Consider the following 20,856-nt stretch of genomic DNA (forward strand, 5'->3'; position numbering starts at 1 on the left):
GCCCCTCGAGCCTGCTCCGCCTTTCAATAAGATCATGGCTGATCTGGCCGTGGACTCAGCTCCAATTACTCGCCCACTTCCCGTAACCCTTAATTCCCTTATTGGTTAAAAATCTATCTATCTGTGACTTGAATAGATTCAATGAGTTAGCCTCAATTGCTTCCTTGGGCAGAGAATTCCACAGATTCACAACCCTCTGGGAGAAGAAATTCCTTCTCAACTAGGTTTTAAATTGGCTCCCCCGTATTTTGAGGCTGTGCCCCCTAGTTCTAGTCTTCCCTACCAGTGGAAACAACCTCTCCGCCTCTATCTTGTCTATGCCTTTCATGATTTTAAATGTTTCTGTAAGATCACCCCTCATCCTTCTGAACTCCAATGAGTAAAGACTCAGTCTGCTCAATCTATCATAAGGTAACCCCCGCATCTCCGGAATCAGCCTAGTGAATCGTCTCTGTATCACCTCCAAAGCCAGTATATCCTTCCTTAAGTAAGGTGACCAAAACTGCACGCAGTACTCCAGGTGCGGCCTCACCAATACCCTGTACAGTTGCAGCAGGACCTCCCTGCTTTTGTACTCCATCCCTCTTGCAATGAAGGCCAACATTCCATTCGCCTTCCTGATTACCTGCTGCACCTGTAAACTAACTTTTTGGGATTCATGCACAAGGACCCCCAGGTCCCTCTGCACCTCAGCATGTTGTAATTTCTCCCCATTCAAATAATATTCCCTTTTACTGTTTTTTTTTCCCCAAGGTGGATGACCTCACACTTTCCGACATTGTATTCCATCTGCCAAACCTTAGCCCATTCGCTTAACCTATCCAAATCTCTTTGCAGCCTCTCTGTGTCCTCGACACAACCCGTTTTCACACTAATCTGTCATCTGCAAATTTTGTTACACTACACTCTGTCCCCTCTTCCAGGTCATCTATGTATATTGTAAACAGTTGTGGTCCCAGCACCGATCCCTGTGGCACACCACTAACCACCGATTTCCAACCCGAAAAGGACCCATTTATCCCGACTCTCTACTTTCTGTTCGCCAGCCAATTCTCTATCCATGCTAATACATTTCCTCTGACTCCGCATACCTCTATCTTCTGCAGTAACCTTTTGTGTGGCACCTTATCGAATGCCTTTTGGAAATCTAAATACACCACATCCATCGGTACACCTCTATCCACCATGCTCGTTATATCCTCAAAGAATTCCAGTAAATTAGTTAAACATGATTTCCCCTTCATGAATCCATGTTGCGTCTGCTCGATTGCACTATTCCTATCTAGATGTCCCGCTATTTCTTCCTTAATGATAGTTTCAAGTATTTTCCCCACTTCAGATGTTAAACTAGGATGAGGATGACTTGCTTCCATTCCAAAAAAAGGGACAAGTTCACAGGTGTTCCAATGAAGGACCTAATATTCCAGATCCCGAACTACATCCTGAAGGATGGAAGATGCCTGTTCTTGGATTTTTTTAACGTGTGTTGGTCGTTGCACACCAGCCACCACACGGGCTTGACAGAGCGAGGTTAATCCTTGCCACTGGACCAAGACCAGGACGACTAGAGACCAGCTCTGCTGCACAGACCGACTGCACACACACATCACAGTGTGGGCTGGCCCATGCTGCCGCTGGCCCCGAACTCGCGCCTCTCCTGGGCCCTGATCAGAGTGACCTGGTCCAATGACCTGAGGTGGAAGTGCGACTATGTGGCCAAAATCAGGCTCGATTGAGGTGGTCCCACTGCTGATTAAGTCCAGTAACACTCATTCACTGTGTTCACTCACGAAGAATCATCAGATTATTGCAGGATTTCCACTACAAGATCCCTATTCACTGCCTTCAGAAAACAAGTGAGGGATAAAAAAAAAACATGCAACTGCAGCCTCCAAAAGATTAATATTTACTTTGATACTTTGGTATTTATGTTTGAAACTTCAAGTAACAAGATTTTTGTGAAAAAGTAGGGTTATTAAATGTCAAATCTTGAAAGAACACTCCTTATAATTTCAGTAATACAACAAGAAGTTGTATTTATATAGCACCTTTAATGTTGTACACTTCACAGAGTGTTATAAGGCAAAAAAATAAATTTGACACTAAGCCAGATAAGAAGAGATTACAGCAGATGACCAAAAGCTTGGTCGACGAGGTAGGTTTTAAGAGAGGTAGAGAGGTGGAGAGGTTTAGGAAGGGAGTTCCAGAGCTTGGGGCCCAGGCAACTGAAGGCACGGCCACCGGTGGTGGAGCGATTATAATCGGGGATGCTCAAGAGGGCAGAATTAGAGGAGCGCAGATATCTTGGGGGGGGAGGGTTGTGAGGCTGAAGGAGATTACAGAGATACGGAGAGGTGAGGCCATAGAAGGATTTGTAAACCAGAATGAGAATCCTGAAATAGAGGTGTTGCTTAGCAATACAACTTAATACAATTAAAGATAAAAATGGCAACATACTGGAAGAAAGAGACGCTGTGCAGCACACGGTTTAAATAATTTTTTCCATTCCTGGGGATTCCCCACTGAAAAGTTGATTGGGTAGATGTTATATTCGAGGTTCGCCTTGTATGAAAATGGCCAAGCTTTAATCTGTTCAAATCAAAAATAAGGAATTACAATACAATACACAGGATTTTAATTTTTCAGAGACAGATTAGCAGAATTAAATTAATGCATGTAGATTCCGGAGAACGGAGTGAAATTTGACCGATAGCCACAATATTTTAAGAACAATGGAGCAGCCACAGTATTTCAGCAATCTACAAATGTACACTGACCGACTGCAATGCACTGAAGGTGTTCATGATGCAACCTTTGCTCGATTTGAATGTTAATTATTAAATCAGTGCAGTAAATTAATAAACTTGTTTGCAAGAGTCAAAAGTAAATTATGGAACTTCCCTGGCTTATCTGTAGGTTAACTGAAGATGTATACTTTGTATTTTTCACTCTAATAGTACTGGTTACGTGTCACACATTCAAATGGTTGTTATCTCACTCATCAATGAAAGTTGTTTAACCTTCAACACCAGATGTTGAAACAGTTCTCATTTCTGGTTTCTTGGTCAGCTGCAGAAGTTGCAAAGTTCTTTGTGAAAGGTATTTGTAGACGTTTGCTGTGTGAGACAGGTTGCTATTCCCAAGGCCTGCTGGCAGCATTCTTTATAGATATGGTAAAGAGCTCTAAGTCAAGAAGATAGGCCCAGTGTTACCTGGTTTGATAAGTCTGCTGCTGGCCGATGTAAAACGGACTTAACAGTACAAATACTAGGAGCCAGTTCACAGAATCTGGATGAAAAAAAATAGGCCATCAACAGAGATGTAACTGTCGTACATGGCAGAAACCACCTTCACCAACTGGGGCACGAAATAGTCCCCAAATTCATTAAGATATGCCTGCGGTTGTCTAATAATGTGCTGTAGGACATCAATGTCACATCCTGCACACAATTTGATGTTCATTTCCAAAGAACATGAAACTCCTGGGAAGAATTTGTGTTGTTGACTCCAGTTGCTAAGTTTCAACAGTAAAGTTTATACAAGGAAAGGCAGAACATGACTCTGGATCGTCTGCAGTAACCAATAGCAACAAACAACTTGCTCCACAGGAATTACCGTAAAGTCCAGTGTAGACGCTTCCTACTATTTTATGAAATAAATATTTATTTGTTTAGAGATTTCTTCCTGTTTTTACGATTATCTGATTACATATTTTTGTTTATCGGGGTGTTCAGTTATCTATTTTACCTTACGGACCACCATGTAATTGCCAACTTCTTTCATTTGTTCAAAGGTATCACCACGCTCCAACCTTAGCCCCCCTACAATAGTGGTATTATTCAATTCCCCACATCAGAGACTTTCTGAATAAGGTTACCAATGGAGTGCAAACTGCATTGTGTAATGGCCAGTTTGTGCTGAAGGTCCAATTCCACCAGAAATAGAACTAAGACTGTTGTAAACGAGTGTCACGTAGGAACCTTACAGGAAGCAGAGAGGGGAGACCTACCAGCCCATCAATCTGCAACAAAGCTGAATCCATGCTCCAGGGGTGAACGGAAGTTTCCCCAACCACTGCACCAACCAGTACAGGTTGAACCTCCTTTATCCAGAACTCCCTTATCCGGAACAATTCCCAGCCACCAGGTGGCGCATGCGCAGAATTCCAACATGAACAAATTGAAGTCATTCCTCGCTGCCGACTCCCGCAATCGCTGGCCTGACCCCGCGATCCACCGCCCCCCAGCCCACCCTCCACACACACAAACTCTCTGCCACACTCCCAGCACAAAGCCAGCCAGCCCCGATAGCCCCTTGCTCAGTACCTGTACCATCCAATTTAACATGACCACTCCTTGTCCGGCAAAATCCCTTATCCGGCACAGACCAGGTTCCGAGGGTGCCCGATAAAGAAGGTTCAACCTGTACTTATCCTTCTGAAATATTTAATATTTTCTAAATGTCATCAACATTCTGAACATGTGTGTGGCACTTAATATTTATTTCTCTATAATACTGAATTAGCGCACAATTCACCACATGTCTAGTTTTGACTAAATAATTCAGATCCTAGGCACTAAACATTTTAATAATAAATATTTGTATTTATTTGACAAATTCTGAACTGTTCCACAAGTTACAAATAACATTAAACATTCATAATAACATATTTATTGGCTAAATATTTCTTGTACTGGGCAAGTGTTAATCCTGGAAATTATGGAACCTATTTTATACTCCATGGTATTTAAAAGTTTAGCATATCAAATGACATCAATAAACTGTATTAAGGCAATAAATAGAGATAGGGCAGCACAGTTGTTAAAAACACAGTAATTTCACGTATAAGCCTTGAATTAAAACCTGTCGTAGAATAACGACGTGAATTTGCTCTCACATGGTTGTTCAGTGACTCTACGCGATTGAAACCCAGTTCTGAGAAGATTCAAGTACACTGCACAAAGCTGGCCATTGTTAAACAGGAGAGCAGCGTTACTCTGAAAGAATGCAGAAGTAGCTGATGGGAGAATTTGTGGGAAGTCCAAACATTCACAGGCAAAGACACGTTGCGTTGTTGGGGCTCAGTACAGACTTGTGCAACTTGAAGTTTTCAGTATTTTAGAAACAAATACAGTTGGACATTTTGGCTTGGTTACTGATCCTTTATGGTTAATCACACATTACAATGGGCGAGAATTTACTGTAAAAATAACGGTGAGGGGAGTGACACTCACTGTTATTTATGTGCAAATAGACAGCGACTTCAGGCGAGCGCAGTCACACGGGAAAATATGGAAGTTGCTGTCCAACTTGTGCAGAAAGTTGCGGGTTCAAGTCCCACTCCAGAAACCGGAGCATCAAATCTAGACTGATACTCCAGTGCAGTAACTGAGGGAGTGCTGCACTGTAGGAAGTGCCATTTTTCGGATGAGACGGTACGCCGAAACCCTGTCTGCCCTCTCAGGCGGACGGAAAAGATCAGAGGACACTTTTTTGAAGAAGAGCAAGGGATGTTCTCCCTGGTGTCCTGGCCAATATTTATCCCTCAACCAGAATCACTAAGAGAGATTATCTGGTCGTTATCACGTTGCTGCTTGTGAGCCCTTGCTGTGTGCAAATTACTGCCACGTTTGCTACTTACAACAGTGGCGACACTTCATTTGTCCTAAAGTGCTTTGAGACATTCTGAGGGTGTGACAGGCGCTATATAAATGCAAGTCTTTCTGTTTCCAGCTGAGATCAGCTCACTCAGTGCAGACCAGGGATCAAACATGGAATTTTCCTGTTGTGTATGGCACAGGAGCTCATTATAGAAACCAATTTTAAATATAGAGGGGATTTTACTGACTACTAGTAGTTACTTGTATAAGCAGTCATTGAGTAAATGGATGTTAATTCAAACTGGTTGAATTCCATCTGCTGCAGGTTCTGAAAGTTCAGCATACAAACATCAATTAGTCACGCAGGTGACTGATACACCACTTTCTTAAACATCAAGAACTCTGGATTTCATTTCAGAGATATATTCTAGTGTGTAATTAACCACAAGAGCAGCAGTAACCGAGCCAAAGTATTTTATTGCACTAAGAAAGGAAACCTTTGATCTACACATGGCTCTCTGTGCGGGATGGATCAATATACAAGTCATTAGCCTATCAAAAGAACAAGATTAAAATTCAGAGACAAAACACAACCTGTGGATTCTTTGGTGAAATACCAGCCTGTTTGAAGTCAGCACGTGGGAGGATGCAAAACAATTCGATTAAAGTAAGTCACATAAATAATGGCAACATACTTGTCTGCGATTAATATTTGCACCATTAATCAGACATTGCAGTTTCAAATCTATCCTGGATTTCATACCCACTCTGCTTCTTTTTGTTTGCGACACTTACACTATTTTGAAACTGTGGCTGGAGAGCATCTTCAGCAAAAATGTGGAATTTTATCTTATTTGAGCTAAAAAGAATAGCTGATTTTAACATGGTCATGGTCTCTTGAAGCCGGTCCCCACAGGCCACCACTGCTAAGTGCATCCGTTCTTCTCCATTCCTCGTATGGAGGCGAAACATTGGCTCATTAAGATTTCTGAAGGAAAACAAAATATCAATTAAAATCTCCCATTACAGTTTTTAAAATGTACACTTGCCAGTTCAGCCTTCTCGTTTCTTTGCCTTGCTCTCCCATCACCGCATATGGCAACTGGCTGATGTCATGTTCAATCACTCTCTGACATCTCAGAACGAGTTCAAGTGTGGACACAGAGCCCGAACCACACCAAAAGGCATTAAGATTTGTATGCATATTTTTACTATTAGAAATTGTCAAATATTTTTCTATATCCAATCTCCCTTGCTACACTGCAAGATGAAGGGTGATTTACAGAACTATCTAAATATATTGATCTAAATATAAATTGCTTGCTGCAAACACGATTCATCAATCATCATCATAGGCAGTCCCTCGGAATCAAGGAAGACTTGCTTCCACTCGAGGAGTTCTTAGGTGGCTGAACAGTCCAATACGAGAGCCACAGTCCCTGTCACAGGTGGGACAGACAGTCGTTGAGGGAAGGGGAGGGTGGGACTGGTTTGCCGCACGCTCTTTCCGCTGCCTGCGCTTGATTTCTGCACGCTCTCGGTGATGAGACTCGAGGTGCTCAGCGCCCTCTCGGATGCACCTCCTCCACTTTGAGCGGTCTTTGGACACGATTATAACACAATTATGGAATCATAGAATGATACAGCACAGAAGGAAGCCATTTGGCCCATTGTGCCTGTGCCAGCTCTTTGAAAGAGCTCTCCAATTAGTCCCACTCCCCTGTTCTTTCCCCATAGCCCTGCAAATGTTTCCATTTCAAGTTTAAAGCCAATACCTTTTGGAATGTTATTACTGAATCTGCTTCCACCACCCTTTCGGGCAGTGCATTTCACGATTTTGAATACCTCCATCAAATCTCCGCATAACCTCCTCTGCTCGAAGGAGAACAATCACAGTTTCTCTCGTCTCAACACATAACTAAAGTCTCCGGTAATTCGAGTAAATCTCCTCTGCACCCTCGACAAGGCCTCGACATATTTCCGAAAGTGCGGTGCTCAGAATTGGACCCAATACTCCAGCTGGGGCCTAACCAGTGTGTTATAAAGGGTTAGCACAATTTCTTGCTTTTGTACTCTATATCACTATTTATAAAGCTAAGGTTTCCGCACGCCTTTTTAAACACCCTTCTCAACTTGCCCTGCCATCTTCAAAGACGTATACATACGCCCCCAGGTCTTTCTGTTTCTGCACCCTCTTTAAAATTGTACCATTTAGTTTATATTGCCTCTCCTCATTCCTTCTATCAAAACGAATCACTTCACACTTCTCTGCGTTAAATGTTATCTGCCATGTGTCTGCCCATTTTATCCGTCTACGCCCTCCTGAAGTCTGTTATTATCCTCCTCACTATTAACTACATTTCTGCGTTTCTTGTCATCTGCAAACTTTGAAATTATGCCCTGTGTACCCAATTCTAGGTCATTAATGTCATGTATCCTACATGGCTACTGTTGGTACCATCACAAGGTGTGCCACCAGAGGGCACTGCAGTGGGAGACTTGTGGGTTACCTGTACAGGTGTGCCTGGCCTAGTATAAAAGGCAGGCCACCAGGTGTGATCCTCACTCTGGAGTTAACTAATAAAGGACTAAGGTCACTACAGTTCAAGTACAACACACTGCCTCGTGGAGTCATTATTAGAGCAGCCAAGGACATAACAATTGGCGACAAGATTACGGACTTTCACTCAAAAATGGCTACCCTTGGTACGTTGCAGCAGTTCGCCCATGGTGATGATTGGGACACCTTTGTGGAGAGGCTCGACTATTTCTTCACAGCAAATGACCTGGCAGGAGATGTCCTGGCCACACTGGCTGATAAGTGCAGAGCTATCCTGCTAACCAGTTGTGGCCCACCGTCTATGGCCTCATCAGGGACTTGCTGGCACCAGCGAAGACAACGACCAAGACGTATGAGGAGCTCGTAACCCTGATCCAGGAGCAACTCAAGCTCAAGGAGAGCATCCTCACAGCCAGTTCTACACCCACCGACGGCCCGAAGGCCAGGAAATCGCGAAATACACCACAGACCTCAGGAAGCTGGTGGCACCGTGCGAGTTCGGCGACCACCTCAACGAAGCGCTGCGGGACATTTTGTCATTGGAACCGGGCATGAGGGCCTTCTTCATAAGCTATTGTCAATGGATACCACAGTCACACTGCAGAAGGCCATCTCTGTGAGCCAGGCATTCATGACCTCGACCTGCGGCTCTAGGCAGATGTCTCATCCTCAGGACTCAAACCTGGCAGGTACTGTGCACCGAGTGGCGCCTTTTAGAGGCTGGACTGTGGAACGCGAAGCCCTTCAGGGAAGAGAGAATAGGCCCCCCCCGAGTCCCTTAACTCAGAGTCCGCCGAGGGGGGGCTAATCGAGTAGCTCCATGCTGGCGTTGCGGAGGGAATCACAGGGCTCACCAGTGCCGCTTTAAGGACTATGTATGCAAGGGCTGCAGCAAAAAGGGCCATCTCCAGCAAATGTGTAAGAAAAATATGACTCACTGTGTCAATGAAGAGTCTGCAGATGGCCATGAATCATGCTTGACAAATCTTCTGGAATTTTTTGAGGATGTTTCCAGTAGAGTGGACAAGGGAGAACAAATTGATGTGGTGTATTTGGACTTTCAGAAGGCTTTCGACAAGGTCCCACACAAGAGATTAATGTGCAAAGTTAAAGCACATGGGATTGGGGGTAGTGTGCTGACGTGGATTGAGAACTGGTTGTCAGACAGGAAGCAAAGAGTAGGAGTAAACGGGTACTTTTCAGAATGGCAGGCAGTGACTAGTGGGGTGCCGCAAGGTTCTGTGCTGGGGCCCCAGCTGTTTACACTGTAAATTAATGATTTAGACAAGGGGATTACATGTAGTATCTCCAAATTTGTGGATGACACTAAGTTGGGTGGCAGTGTGAGCTGCGAGGAGGATGCTATGAGGCTGCAGAGTGACTTGGATAGGTTAGGTGAGTGGGCAAATGCATGGCAGATGAAGTATAATGTGGATAAATGTGAGGTTTTCCACTTTGGTGGTAAAAACAGAGAGACAGACTATTATCTGAATGGTGACAGATTAGGAAAAGGGGAGGTGCAACGAGACCTGGGTGTCATGGTACATCAGTCATTGAAGGTTGGCATGCAGGTACAGCAGGCGGTTAAGAAAGCAAATGGCATGTTGGCCTTCATAGCGAGAGGATTTGAGTACAGGGGCAGGGAGGTGTTGCTACAGTTGTACAGGGTCTTGGTGAGGCCACACCTGGAGTATTGCGTACAGTTTTGGTCTCCTAACTTGAGGAAGGACATTCTTGCTATTGAGGGAGTGCAGCGAAGGTTCACCAGACTGATTCCCGGGATGGTGGGACTGACATATCACGAAAGACTGGATCAACTGGGCTTGTATTCACTGGAGTTCAGAAGAATGAGAGGGGATCTCATAGAAACGTTTAAAATTCTGATGGGTTTAGACAGGTTAGATGCAGGAAGAATGTCCCAATGTTGGGGAAGTCCAGAACCAGGGGACACAGTCTAAGGATAAGGGGTAAGCCATTTAGGACCGAGATGAGGAGAAACTTCTTCACCCAGAGAGTGGTGAACCTGTGGAATTCTCTACCACAGAAAGTTGTTGAGGCCAATTCACTAAATATATTCAAAAAGGAGTTCGATGTAGTCCTTACTACTAGGGGAATCAAGGAGTACGGCGAGAAAGCAGGAATGGGGTACTGAAGTTGCATGTTCAGCCATGAACTCATTGAATGGCGGTGCAGGTTCGAAGGGCCGAATGGCCTACTCCTGCATGTATTTTCTATGTTTCTATGAAACGATAGGCAGAGAAGCAGCTCAACCCCACGATGAGGTATATGGCATGTTTACCTGCACCATCGAGTGTTCTCCGTTGAGGATGGAAGTCGAGATAGATGCCATTACAGTCTTCATGGAAGTGGACATGGGAGCGAGCCAGTCAGTAATGAATCAAGAAGCCTTTGAGAGGTTTTGGAAAAATCAAGCTGAACGACCTAAGTTGGTCCCGGTTCAGGCAAAGCTGCGTACCTACGCTGATGAACTTATCCCAGTCGTTGGTAGTGCGAATGTAAAGGTACTCCATGATGGCGCGGTGCACAAGATATCTCTGTGGATTGTTGCAGAAGATGAACCAACGCTACTCGGAAGGTGGTGGATGGAGAAGATCCATTGGAAGTGGGAAGACTTCAACCCTCCAGCGATCGAAGCCCTCTGTGCTCAGAGGCAAAGCAAGCCCTCACCTGAGGGTGGATCCGGCACCAGAGAGCAGACCAGCACAGCACCCGAGGCACAGACCACTCAGCGCGACTGCGTGGAGATGATCCAGCTGAGACGACCCGAAGCACCTTCCAGGCTCCAGTGGCAGGACTCCGGAGGAAGAAAATCGGATCCAAAGGCGATTTCCCAGCTTCGGTGGCAGAACCCGGGGAGAAGAGGATCACCGCAGTCGGCATCGTGGATGGAGGGAAGATGGCGCCCAAACCACGAGATGATGCGCTGAAGAAAAAGATGGCCGCGGCCAGACCACGAGGTGCAGCGCTGATGGAGCAACACGTGGCATCAAACGGAGAAGAGGATTGGGGTAATGAAAGCAAGGCTCTCTTAAAGGAGGTTCTCTTAAAGGAGGCTTGCAACCCACTACAATTAAAGGGACAGTTCCACACACTCAAGCAATGTAATAGCAACTGTAAGTTCGAGACAAAATGTGTAACTGACGATCAGAGTTGTGTACATGCAATAAGCACGGAAAAGTCGTGCGATCATGTAAAATGTGTAACTGATGATCAGAATTGTGTACATGCAACCAGCGAGGAAAAGTTGTGCGATTGCGATCGGAGTTACAGAGTATCCACAATAAGTAATGAAATGTTGTGCGATGCAGGATTTCAACTGCACGCAGCCAATGCAGCGGGCAGACACCCATCGGGAGCACACAGGTCCAGCGAGCTACCCAATGCTGTAGCCTGCATGCCTGGGACCAGAGTCGTGCACCATGGAGTGTGGCCACAAGCAGCCAATACACACGAGCTGCAGAGCAAGCGATCTCAGGAGGGCAATGGCACCGGTATAGATACCCTGCCTCCAATCGGCTCCACCTCTCAGGCACCCAATGGCACCAACCGCCACAAGCCTGAAAGAGCAAACTGTGCTAAAGCGCAGTCCCCAGACCCCATCTCCGCCAAGGTCATACCCGGAAACTAAGGAACACTTGCTACAGTCCTCCCAAAGGGGACCGGGACCAGCCAGGATCCCAAACCAAACAACGCCCAGGCAAGCGAGTCAGCAGTTCCCTGTGCACTGCTAGACGACAGCTCCTCAGGGAACAGCAGCGACCCAGGGCACAAAGAAAGGACAGGGAGGTCACAGGTATCTGTGAACCTGCCCGACGCTAGGAACCACGGCAACAGTCCCAAGAGTAGGCAACTCGAACCAACTGGGTTCCCACTGCCAGCAGTGGGCACCGCGCTGCCACCAGACTGCAGGGACACCATCCAGCGGTTCTGGAACTACTTTGTCCTTACGCACCGGTCATCGCATCGATAATGTATCTCACCAGTCTAATGTACTTGTCTCACAACTGAACCACAAATGTAATGCAAACTTGTGTTTCTGAACTTGAATGTATATGAATGCAATGAGCCTCCGGCATAATCTATATGTGGGGGTGGGAGGGTGGGGGGGGGCGGGGGAGAATGGAGTGGTCAGAGACGTACACAAACAGCAATCACCAGCACTCTACTGCACCAACCACTCACCCAAAATTGAAACGACCTTCCAAGGGTCAACCAGACAGAGCCCAGATCGAGCTATGCCGAGAGCACAGTCAATGCTTGAAGGCGATTTGCACGAAGGGCTAGGGGAGAGTGATGTCATGTATCCTACATGGTTACTGCTTGTATTATTACAAGGTGTGCCACCAGGGGGCACCTCAGTGGGAGACTTGTAGGTTACCTGTACAGGTGTGCCTGGCCTAGTATAAAAGGCAGGCCACCAGGTGTGATCCTCACTCTGGAGTTAACAAATAAAGGACTAAGGTCACTCTAGATCAAGTACAACACATTGCCTCGTGGAGTCATTATTAGAGCATCCAAGGACTTAACAATGAATATATATCGAAAAGAGCATTGATCCCAACATCAACCGCTGGGGGACACCACTGCCCGCCTCTCTCCAGTCTGAGAAACAACAGTTCACCACTACTCTCTGCTGTCCGTTCCTCAGCCAATTTCATATTCACGCAGCCATTCTTCCTTTAATCTCATGGGCTTCAATTTTGCTAACACGTGTGTGTGTGGCACTTTGTCAAACGCCTTCCTGTGTGAGACCATCACCGCAGGTGGGGGCTATAAATAGAGCTGGAGCGCCAGGCCCTGGAACACCGTGGGCGAAGGTGCGGCGAATAAGGGTACGGGGCCCAGAAGAGCCCAGGGCCCATGGCCAGCACAGGCCCAGCCCACACTGCGATGTGTGTGTGCACTGGGTCCGTGCAGCAGAGCTGGTCTCCAGTCGTCCTGGTTAACCCTTGCCACTGGACCAAGACCTAGCTCTGTCAAGCCCATGTGGTGGCTGGTGTGCAACGGCCACCACATGTTAAAAAAATCCACCCACAGGCATCTTCCACCCTTCAATTGGAGTTCAGGACTGGAACATCGGGTCCTTCATTGAAACATCTGTGAACTCGTGGAAGCAAGTCATCCTCGTTCGATGATGATGATGATGAAACGCCTTTGAAAGTCCATGTACACATCAACTGCACTACCCTCATCAACCATATCCATTACTTCATCAAAGAACGCAATCAAGTTAGTCAAACATTATTTTTCTTTAACAAATCCATGCTGGCTTTCATTAATTAGCCCATAAAAGCCCATCTGTTGTAGATGAGGCTCAAACTCACAGCCTCGGCATAGCCCCAGCCTGATTGTGCCAGGAGAGCCGCTAATGGAACATATATTATTGCATTGTAAAACACTAGCATGGCTCAGTGGTCGCGCTCTTGCCTCTGAATTACGAAGTCATAGGTTCAAAACCTACTCTAAGACTCCGGCATATAAACTAGGTTGACTTTTGGGTGACAATTTTAAGAAGAGCAAGAGAGTGTCCTGGCTAATATTAATCCCTCACCCAACACCACCAAAACGTATTAGTTGGTCATTTCTCTCATTGCTGTTTGTGGGACCTTTCTGTGTTCAAATTGGTTGTTACATTTGCCTTCAGAACTACAGTGATTCTACTTCAAAAGCGATCCGCGGCCTGTGAAGCAATTTAGGATGTCAGGAGGTGGCTCCTGTCCCAGAGAATCGTGAACCCCTGGAATCGGCTGCTGCCTTGTGCAGTAGGCACTGATTCGCTGAATTCCTTCGAGCGAGAGCTGGATCTATTTCTGGCAGGGACGGAGAGCACCTCTAACTGAAGGGTCGGTACTGCGGGGAACTCAAGGCCAGAGTGAGCTCCTGGACTAATTTTGATCACCTAGATGGGGCGGAGTAGAATTTCCGGGAAAAAAATACCAAATTGGCCTGGGTTTTAAATTTTTTTTGCCTCTTCCAGGTGATCACATGGTTTTGGGTGGAGTGATACACAAGGTCGCCCTCCCAAATGCAATTCCTCCACTTAGGGCAGTCTTTGGCCAGGGACTCCCAGGATTGTGTGGGACAGGCTCAATGGACCAGAGGGTCTTTACCTGTCATTGTTCATATGTCGGATGTCCTGAGAATGTGAAAGGTGCCATAGAACTGAGTTCCTTCTTTCCTACATAAGCTCACAAGAAGAGGAGAAAAAGAAGCACTTGCATTTATATAGCATCTTTTATAACCTTAGGACGTCTCAATGTGCTTCACAGTCAATAAAATACTTTTGAAGTGCAGTCACTTCCAAAAGGAAGAGAAACATGGCAGTTAATTTGACCTCTATTTTGGGCTCATAAAACTTAATTGTTGCTGTGTGTTGCCAGAGATAAAACTCCTCGTATCCTTTGCAGTCAGAACTTCATGACACAAACCAAAAGAGGCCTTCTACAGTTGAACAAAGCTTATCGAATGATGATTTACTGAACATCAGCTAGATGTTGGGCACAAATCCAACTGCAGAGATCACCAAGCCCTTTACCGTAAATGGATAGATTTCAAAGCAAAACAAGGAGTCAGTGTAAAGGAGTTTCTCCTTGGTTTGCAATGAAAGCATATTTCTCTATAAATATTTCCTCATTTCCCGAGTGATTACGAGAGCCCATGGATATCGTACGGTGACATGTACATTTCAGCCTAACCATCCTCTGAGTAGGAAACACCAAGACTGATTTGATGAGAACGACCAGGAGATCCAGGAGCTAATTTGCCGCAAGCGCAAGGCATTCTTGGACTGGAAGCAGCAACACAACTCGAGGGTAAGAAAGCAGCTCTACAGACGTCCGAAGGCCGAGGTCCAACAGAAAACCCGTGACCTAATGAACAGATGGTGGGTGGAGAAAGCTCAAGAAATCCAGCGGCTAGCCGACAACCACGACATGCGAGGATTCTTCAGCGCAGTCAAGACCACCTACAGCCCAAGCACCCAAGGCCCTACCCCAAAACTGGCCAAGAACGGAAAGGTGCTCAACAAGGACAGAGAGGCAGTCAGTGCCCACTGGAAGGAGCACTTCGAGGATCTCCTCAACCGAGACTCTGTCTGCGACGTGAATGTCCTCGACTCCATCCCACAGCATGCCACCCGCGACCATCCCAGCACAACCCCAACCCGGCACGAGGTTCAAAAGGCGATCGGACAACTGAAGAACAACAAGGCATCAGGAGCAGATGGAATCCCCGCTGAAGCACTAAAACATGGCGGAGAAGCACTACTGGTGCGGAACCATGACCTCATCCCTCTTATCTGAAAGGAGGAGATCATGCTCGGAGATCTCAGAGACGCTGTAATCATGACCATCTTTAAGAAAGGTGACAAGTCCGACTGCGGTAACTACAGAGGAATCTCCCTGCTGTCGACCACCGGGAAAGTTATTGCAAGAATGCTCCTGGATCGCCTTCTTCCTGTGGCTGAAGAACTCCTCCCAGAGTCGCAATGCGGATTCCGCCAACTAAGGGACACAATGGACATGATCTTCACCGCGCGGCAGATACAAGAGAAACGCAGGAAATAGCACCAATCCCTGTACATGGCCTTCTTCGACCTCACAAAAGCCTTTGACACTATCAACCGTGAGGGATTATGGAGCATCCTCCTCAGATTCGGCTGCCTTCAAAAATTTGTCACCATTCTCCGCATGCTCCACGATGACATGCAAGCCATGATCCTGACCAACGGATCCACCACAGACCCATTCCATGTTCAGAGCGGGGTCAAGCAGAGACATGGACTATGTACAGCAGGCACCTCAAAACACTGTAGAAGTCCCACCAACGCTGCCTCCGCAAGATCCTGCAAATCCATTCGCAGGATAGGCGCACCAACGTCAGTGTCCTCGCTCAGGCTAATATCCCCAGCATCAAAGCATTGACCACACTCGATCAGCTCCCCTGGACGGGCCACATCGCCTGCATGCCCGATACGAGACTCCCAAAACAAGAGCTCTACTTGGAGCTCCGACACGGCAAGCGAGCCCCAGGTGGGCAGAGGAAACGCTTCAAGGACACCCTCAAAGCCTCCTTGAAAAAATGTAACATTCCCACCGACACCCGGGAAACCCTGGCCCAAGATCGCCCAAAGTGGAGGAGAAGCATCCGGGAAGGCGCTGAACACTGAGTCTCTTCGCCGGGAACAAGCGGAAGTCAAGCGCAAACAGCGCAAGAAGCGCACGACAACCCGGGCACCCCACCCACCCGTCCCTCCAACCACCATTTGCCCCACCTGTGACAGAGACTGTAGGTCCCACATTGGACTCCTCAGTCACCCCAGAACTCATACTAGTGTGGAAGCAAGTCTTCTGTGTTGGGGCCTCAACTATTCACCATATTTATTAACGATTTAGATGATGGGATAGTGAGTCACATATCCAAGTTTGCCGACAACAGAAAAATGTAGGTGGCAATGTAAGCAGTGTAGATGGAAGCATAAAATTACCAAAAGATATTAATAGATTAAGTGAATGTGCAAAGCTGTGGGCAAATGGATTTCAATGTCGGCAAATGTGAGGTCATCCACTTTAGACCTAAAAAGAATAGATCAGTGTACTTTTTAAAATGTAAAAAGCTCAAAACAACGGAGGACTAAAGAGACTTGAGGACTCATGTACAGAGATCATTAAAATGTCATGAAAAGGTACAAAAAAGAATCAAAAAGGCAAATGGAATGCTGGCCTTTATATCTAGAGGGGTATGGCGAGAAAGCAGGAATGGGGTACTGAAGTTGCATGTTCAGCCATGAACTCATTGAATGACGGTGCAGGCTAGAAGGGCCGAATGGCCTACTCCTGCACCTATTTTCTATGTTTCTATGTCTATGTTTCTAATACAAGGAGGTAGAAGTTATGCTGCAGCTATTCAAAGCCCTGGTTAGACCACACCTGGAGCACTGTGAGCAGCTCACCTTAGGGAGGGTATATTGGCCTTGGAGGGAGTGCAGCGTAAGTTTACCAGAATGATACCTGGATTCTAAGGGTTAAATTACGAGGCGAGATTACACAAACTAGGGTTGTATTCCCTGGAATTTAGATGGTTATGCAGTGATTTGGATGAAGTTTTCAAGAGATTGAGGGGAATTGATAGGGTAGATGGACAAAAACTATTTCCGCTGGTTGGGGAGTATCGGACTGGAGAACACAGCCTAAAAGTTAGAGCCAGGCCTTTCAGGAGTGAAGTTAGAAAGTATTTCTACACGTAAAGATTTTTGTTCACCAAAGTTATTAAGGGATCTGGGCCAAAGGCACATATATGGAGTTAGGTCAGAGATCAGCCATGATCACATTGAATGGCGGAGCAGGCTCAAGGGGTTAAATGGCCTCCTTATGTTCCTAACTGAAAGCAGAGCTCAATCTCATTTCAAAACATAAAATCACAAACATGTTTTTCAGGTAGAATGTCAGACCCGAAGATTTCAAATATAAAAGCTACTTCAGTTTCGCTGCATTCTTAAAATCAGGTGGATTCCCTGCTCATGCCGAAGTTAAAATTACAGTCGGGTCTCAATGATGTCATCGGGCCGCAACGCGCATATGAAAGGAGGACCCTGTTGACTGTCCTTGCTGCCTGATCAGGAACGCAGGTTAAAATTGCAGATGCTGCAATCATGGCGGCTTTCACACAGGTCAGAGCCAGGACAGTTGTAACAGCCCACCCGATAGGTTTGTGCTGAGAGATTAGGGTTAAAATCACCCCCACTGTCTTTGTGAGGGACACGAAAAGTGCACAATACCACTGAGATAGATCTAGATATCTATGGAAGGCTTTCTAGGCCAGCTGGTTTCTCAGAGGGAAGTCATAATATGTACAAGTTATTTGAATCAAAAACTATCATGCCTTAAATGCATGTAAAATTTGCAGACACATTTGTTGGGACACTTGGGCTGTTCACAAAGCCAAGCTGTTTGTTATAAAGAAAAAAAACTTGCATTTATATAGTGCCTTTCATCAACTCAGAACTTCCCACAGTGTTTTACAGATACTTTAAGTACTTTTGAAGTATAGTTGTTATGTCTGCAACCCTGTGTAACCTGTATCATACCACCACCAGAGGGCATGCCTGTTGGAGTCCCAAGGGATCCCAGCATCCCTTGGGAACACTGTACATAAGCAGGCCTCTCATGCTGTACCAACACTCTGGAGTTTGAATAAAGGAGCCAAGGTCACACTTACTCATGTCTACAGTACTCAGTTACATTATTATGAACGTAACAGTAGTCACAGTTGTAATGTAGGAAACGTGGCAGCCAATTTGCATACAAGGTTGTACAAACTTAAATATGAGATAAATGACCAGACCATCTGTCTTTAAGTGTTGGCAGAGGCATAAATCGTGGGCAGGACACTGGGAGTGCTGCCCTGCTCTTCTTCGAAAAGTGCCATGGGATTATTTCCATATCGAGCAGACAGGGCCTCGGTCTAATGTGTCATTCAAAAGACATCTGACAATGCAACACACTCTCAGTACTGCACGGACGTGCTCCCGAGTGGGGCTTGAACCCATGACCTCCCGATGCAAAGGCACGAGTGCTACCCACTGAGCCTGGGCCGACATCATGCAAGTCAGGTGTCAAAGATAAAAACAAACTCGAGCAGCTGGAAGTTTCCTGCTTGCACTCGGTCAGAATGCCAGAATTGATTATGAGCATTATTGCTTGCTTACTGAGAAGTCATATTTTTGTTCTTCACAGAAGTTGGCTTTTCACTTCAAAGCAAGACACGGCTGTTTCTGGGCAGCAGTCCAAAAGTATTCAGCACGCTGTCTGCCTGCCAGCTTCCTTACTGTGGCAGTGGTGAAGCATCCATGAAATATTCAGCAAAAACTCAGTTAAAACATCGTGAAAAGAATACTAATATTTTGGGCCTGATATTTTCACAGTTTAATGTGCTTTCTAAGTCAAGCACTGTACTGCTGATGAATTTCTTTTGAATAACTACAAGTCCTTTTTTAAAAAATTTATTCCTGGGATGTGGGCGTCGCTGGCCAAGGCCGGCATTTATTGCCCATCCCTAATTGCCCCTTGAGAAGGTGGTGGTGAGCCGCCTTCTTGAACCGCTGCAGTCCGTGTGGTGAAGGTGCTCCCACAGTGCTGTTAGGGAGGGAGTTCCAGGATTGTGACCCAGCGACAATGAAGGAACGGCCGATATATTTCCCAGTCAGGATGGTGTGTGACTTGGAGAGGAACTTGGAGTTGGTGGTGCTCCTATGCCCCTTGTCCTTCTAGGCGATAGAGGTCGCAGGTTTGGGAGGTGCTGCCGAAGAAGCCTTGGCGAGTTGCTGCAGTGCATCTTGTAGATAGTACACACTGCAGCCACGGTGCGCCGGTGGTGGAGGGAGTGAATGTAGAAGCTGGTGGTTGGGGGGCCAATCAAGCGGGCTGCTTTGTCCTCCTGGATGGTGTTGAGCTTCTCAAGTGTTGTTGGAGCTGCACTCATCCAGGCAAGTGGAGAATATTCCATCACACTCTTGACTTGTGCCTTGTAGATGGTGGAAAGGCTTTGGGGAGTCAGGTGGTGAGACACTCGCCGCAGAATACCCAGCCTCTGACCCGCTCTTGTGGCCACAGTATTTATGTGGCTGGTCCAGTTAAGTTTCTGGTCAATGGTGACCCCCAGGATGTTGATGGTGAGGGATTCGGCGATGGTAATGCCGTTGAATGTCAAGGGGCGGTGGTTAGACTCTCGCTTGTTGGAGATGGTCATTGCCTGACACTTAAGTGACAAGTAACATTCGCGCCACACATCAGCCCAAGCCTCAATGCTGTCCAGGTCTGCTTCATGGACTGCTTCATTTTCTGAGGAGTTGTGAATGGAACTGAACACTGTGCAATCATCAGCGAACATCCCCACTTCTGACATGATGAAGGGAAGGTCATTGATGAAGCAGCTGAGGATGGTTGGGCCCAGGACACTGCCCTGAGGAACTCCTGGGGCTGTGATGATTGACCTCCAACCACCACAACCATCTTCCTCTGTGCTCAGTATGACTCCAGCCAGTGGAGAGTTTTCCCCGATTCCCATTGACTTCAGTTTTACTAGGGCTCCTTGATGCCACACTTGGTCAAATGCTGCATGGTGTCCAGGGCAGTCACTCTCACCTCACCTCTGGAATTCAGCTCTTTTGTCCATGTTTGGACCAAGGCTGTAATGAGGTCTGGAGCCGAGTGGTCCTGGCGAAACCCAAACTGGGCATCGGTGAGCAGGTTATTGGTGAGTAAGTGCCGCTTGATAGCTCTGTCGATGACACCTTCCATCACTTTGCTAATGATTGAGAGTAGACTGATGGGGCGATAATTGGCCGGATTGGATTGTCCTGCTTCTTGTGGATAGGACATACCTGGGCAGTTTTCCACATTGTTGAATAGATGCCAGTATTGTAGCTGTACTGGAACAGCTTGGCTAGAGGCGCGGCTAGTTCTGGAGCACAAGTCTTCAGCACAACAGCCGGGATGTTGTTGTGTCCCATAACCTTTGCTGTATCCAGTGCGCTCAGCTGTTTCTTCATATCACGTGGAGTGAATCGAATTGGCTGAAGACTGGCGTCTGTTATGGTGGGGACCTCAGGAGGAGGCCGATATGAATCATCCACTCGACACTTCAGGCTGAAGGTAGTTGCAAACGCTTCAGCCTTGT

General features: G+C 46.5%; 1 protein-coding gene across 2 annotated transcripts in view; it reads right to left on the bottom strand.

The window, feature by feature from the left end:
- gxylt2 (glucoside xylosyltransferase 2) overlaps nt 1-20,856 on the bottom strand; it is a 58,545-nt gene that overhangs the window by 25,295 nt on the left and 12,394 nt on the right. For both annotated transcript variants that reach the window (XM_070894646.1, XM_070894645.1), the window contains exons 2-3: nt 6,396-6,588; nt 2,458-2,589 (exon numbers count right to left, since the gene is read on the bottom strand). In XM_070894646.1, the coding sequence (XP_070750747.1) occupies nt 2,458-2,589; nt 6,396-6,588 (325 nt within the window). The remainder of the gene's footprint in view (nt 1-2,457; nt 2,590-6,395; nt 6,589-20,856) is intronic.

This window comes from Pristiophorus japonicus, chromosome 12 (assembly GCF_044704955.1).
Source record: "Pristiophorus japonicus isolate sPriJap1 chromosome 12, sPriJap1.hap1, whole genome shotgun sequence".
Taxonomy (NCBI): domain Eukaryota; kingdom Metazoa; phylum Chordata; class Chondrichthyes; family Pristiophoridae; genus Pristiophorus; species Pristiophorus japonicus.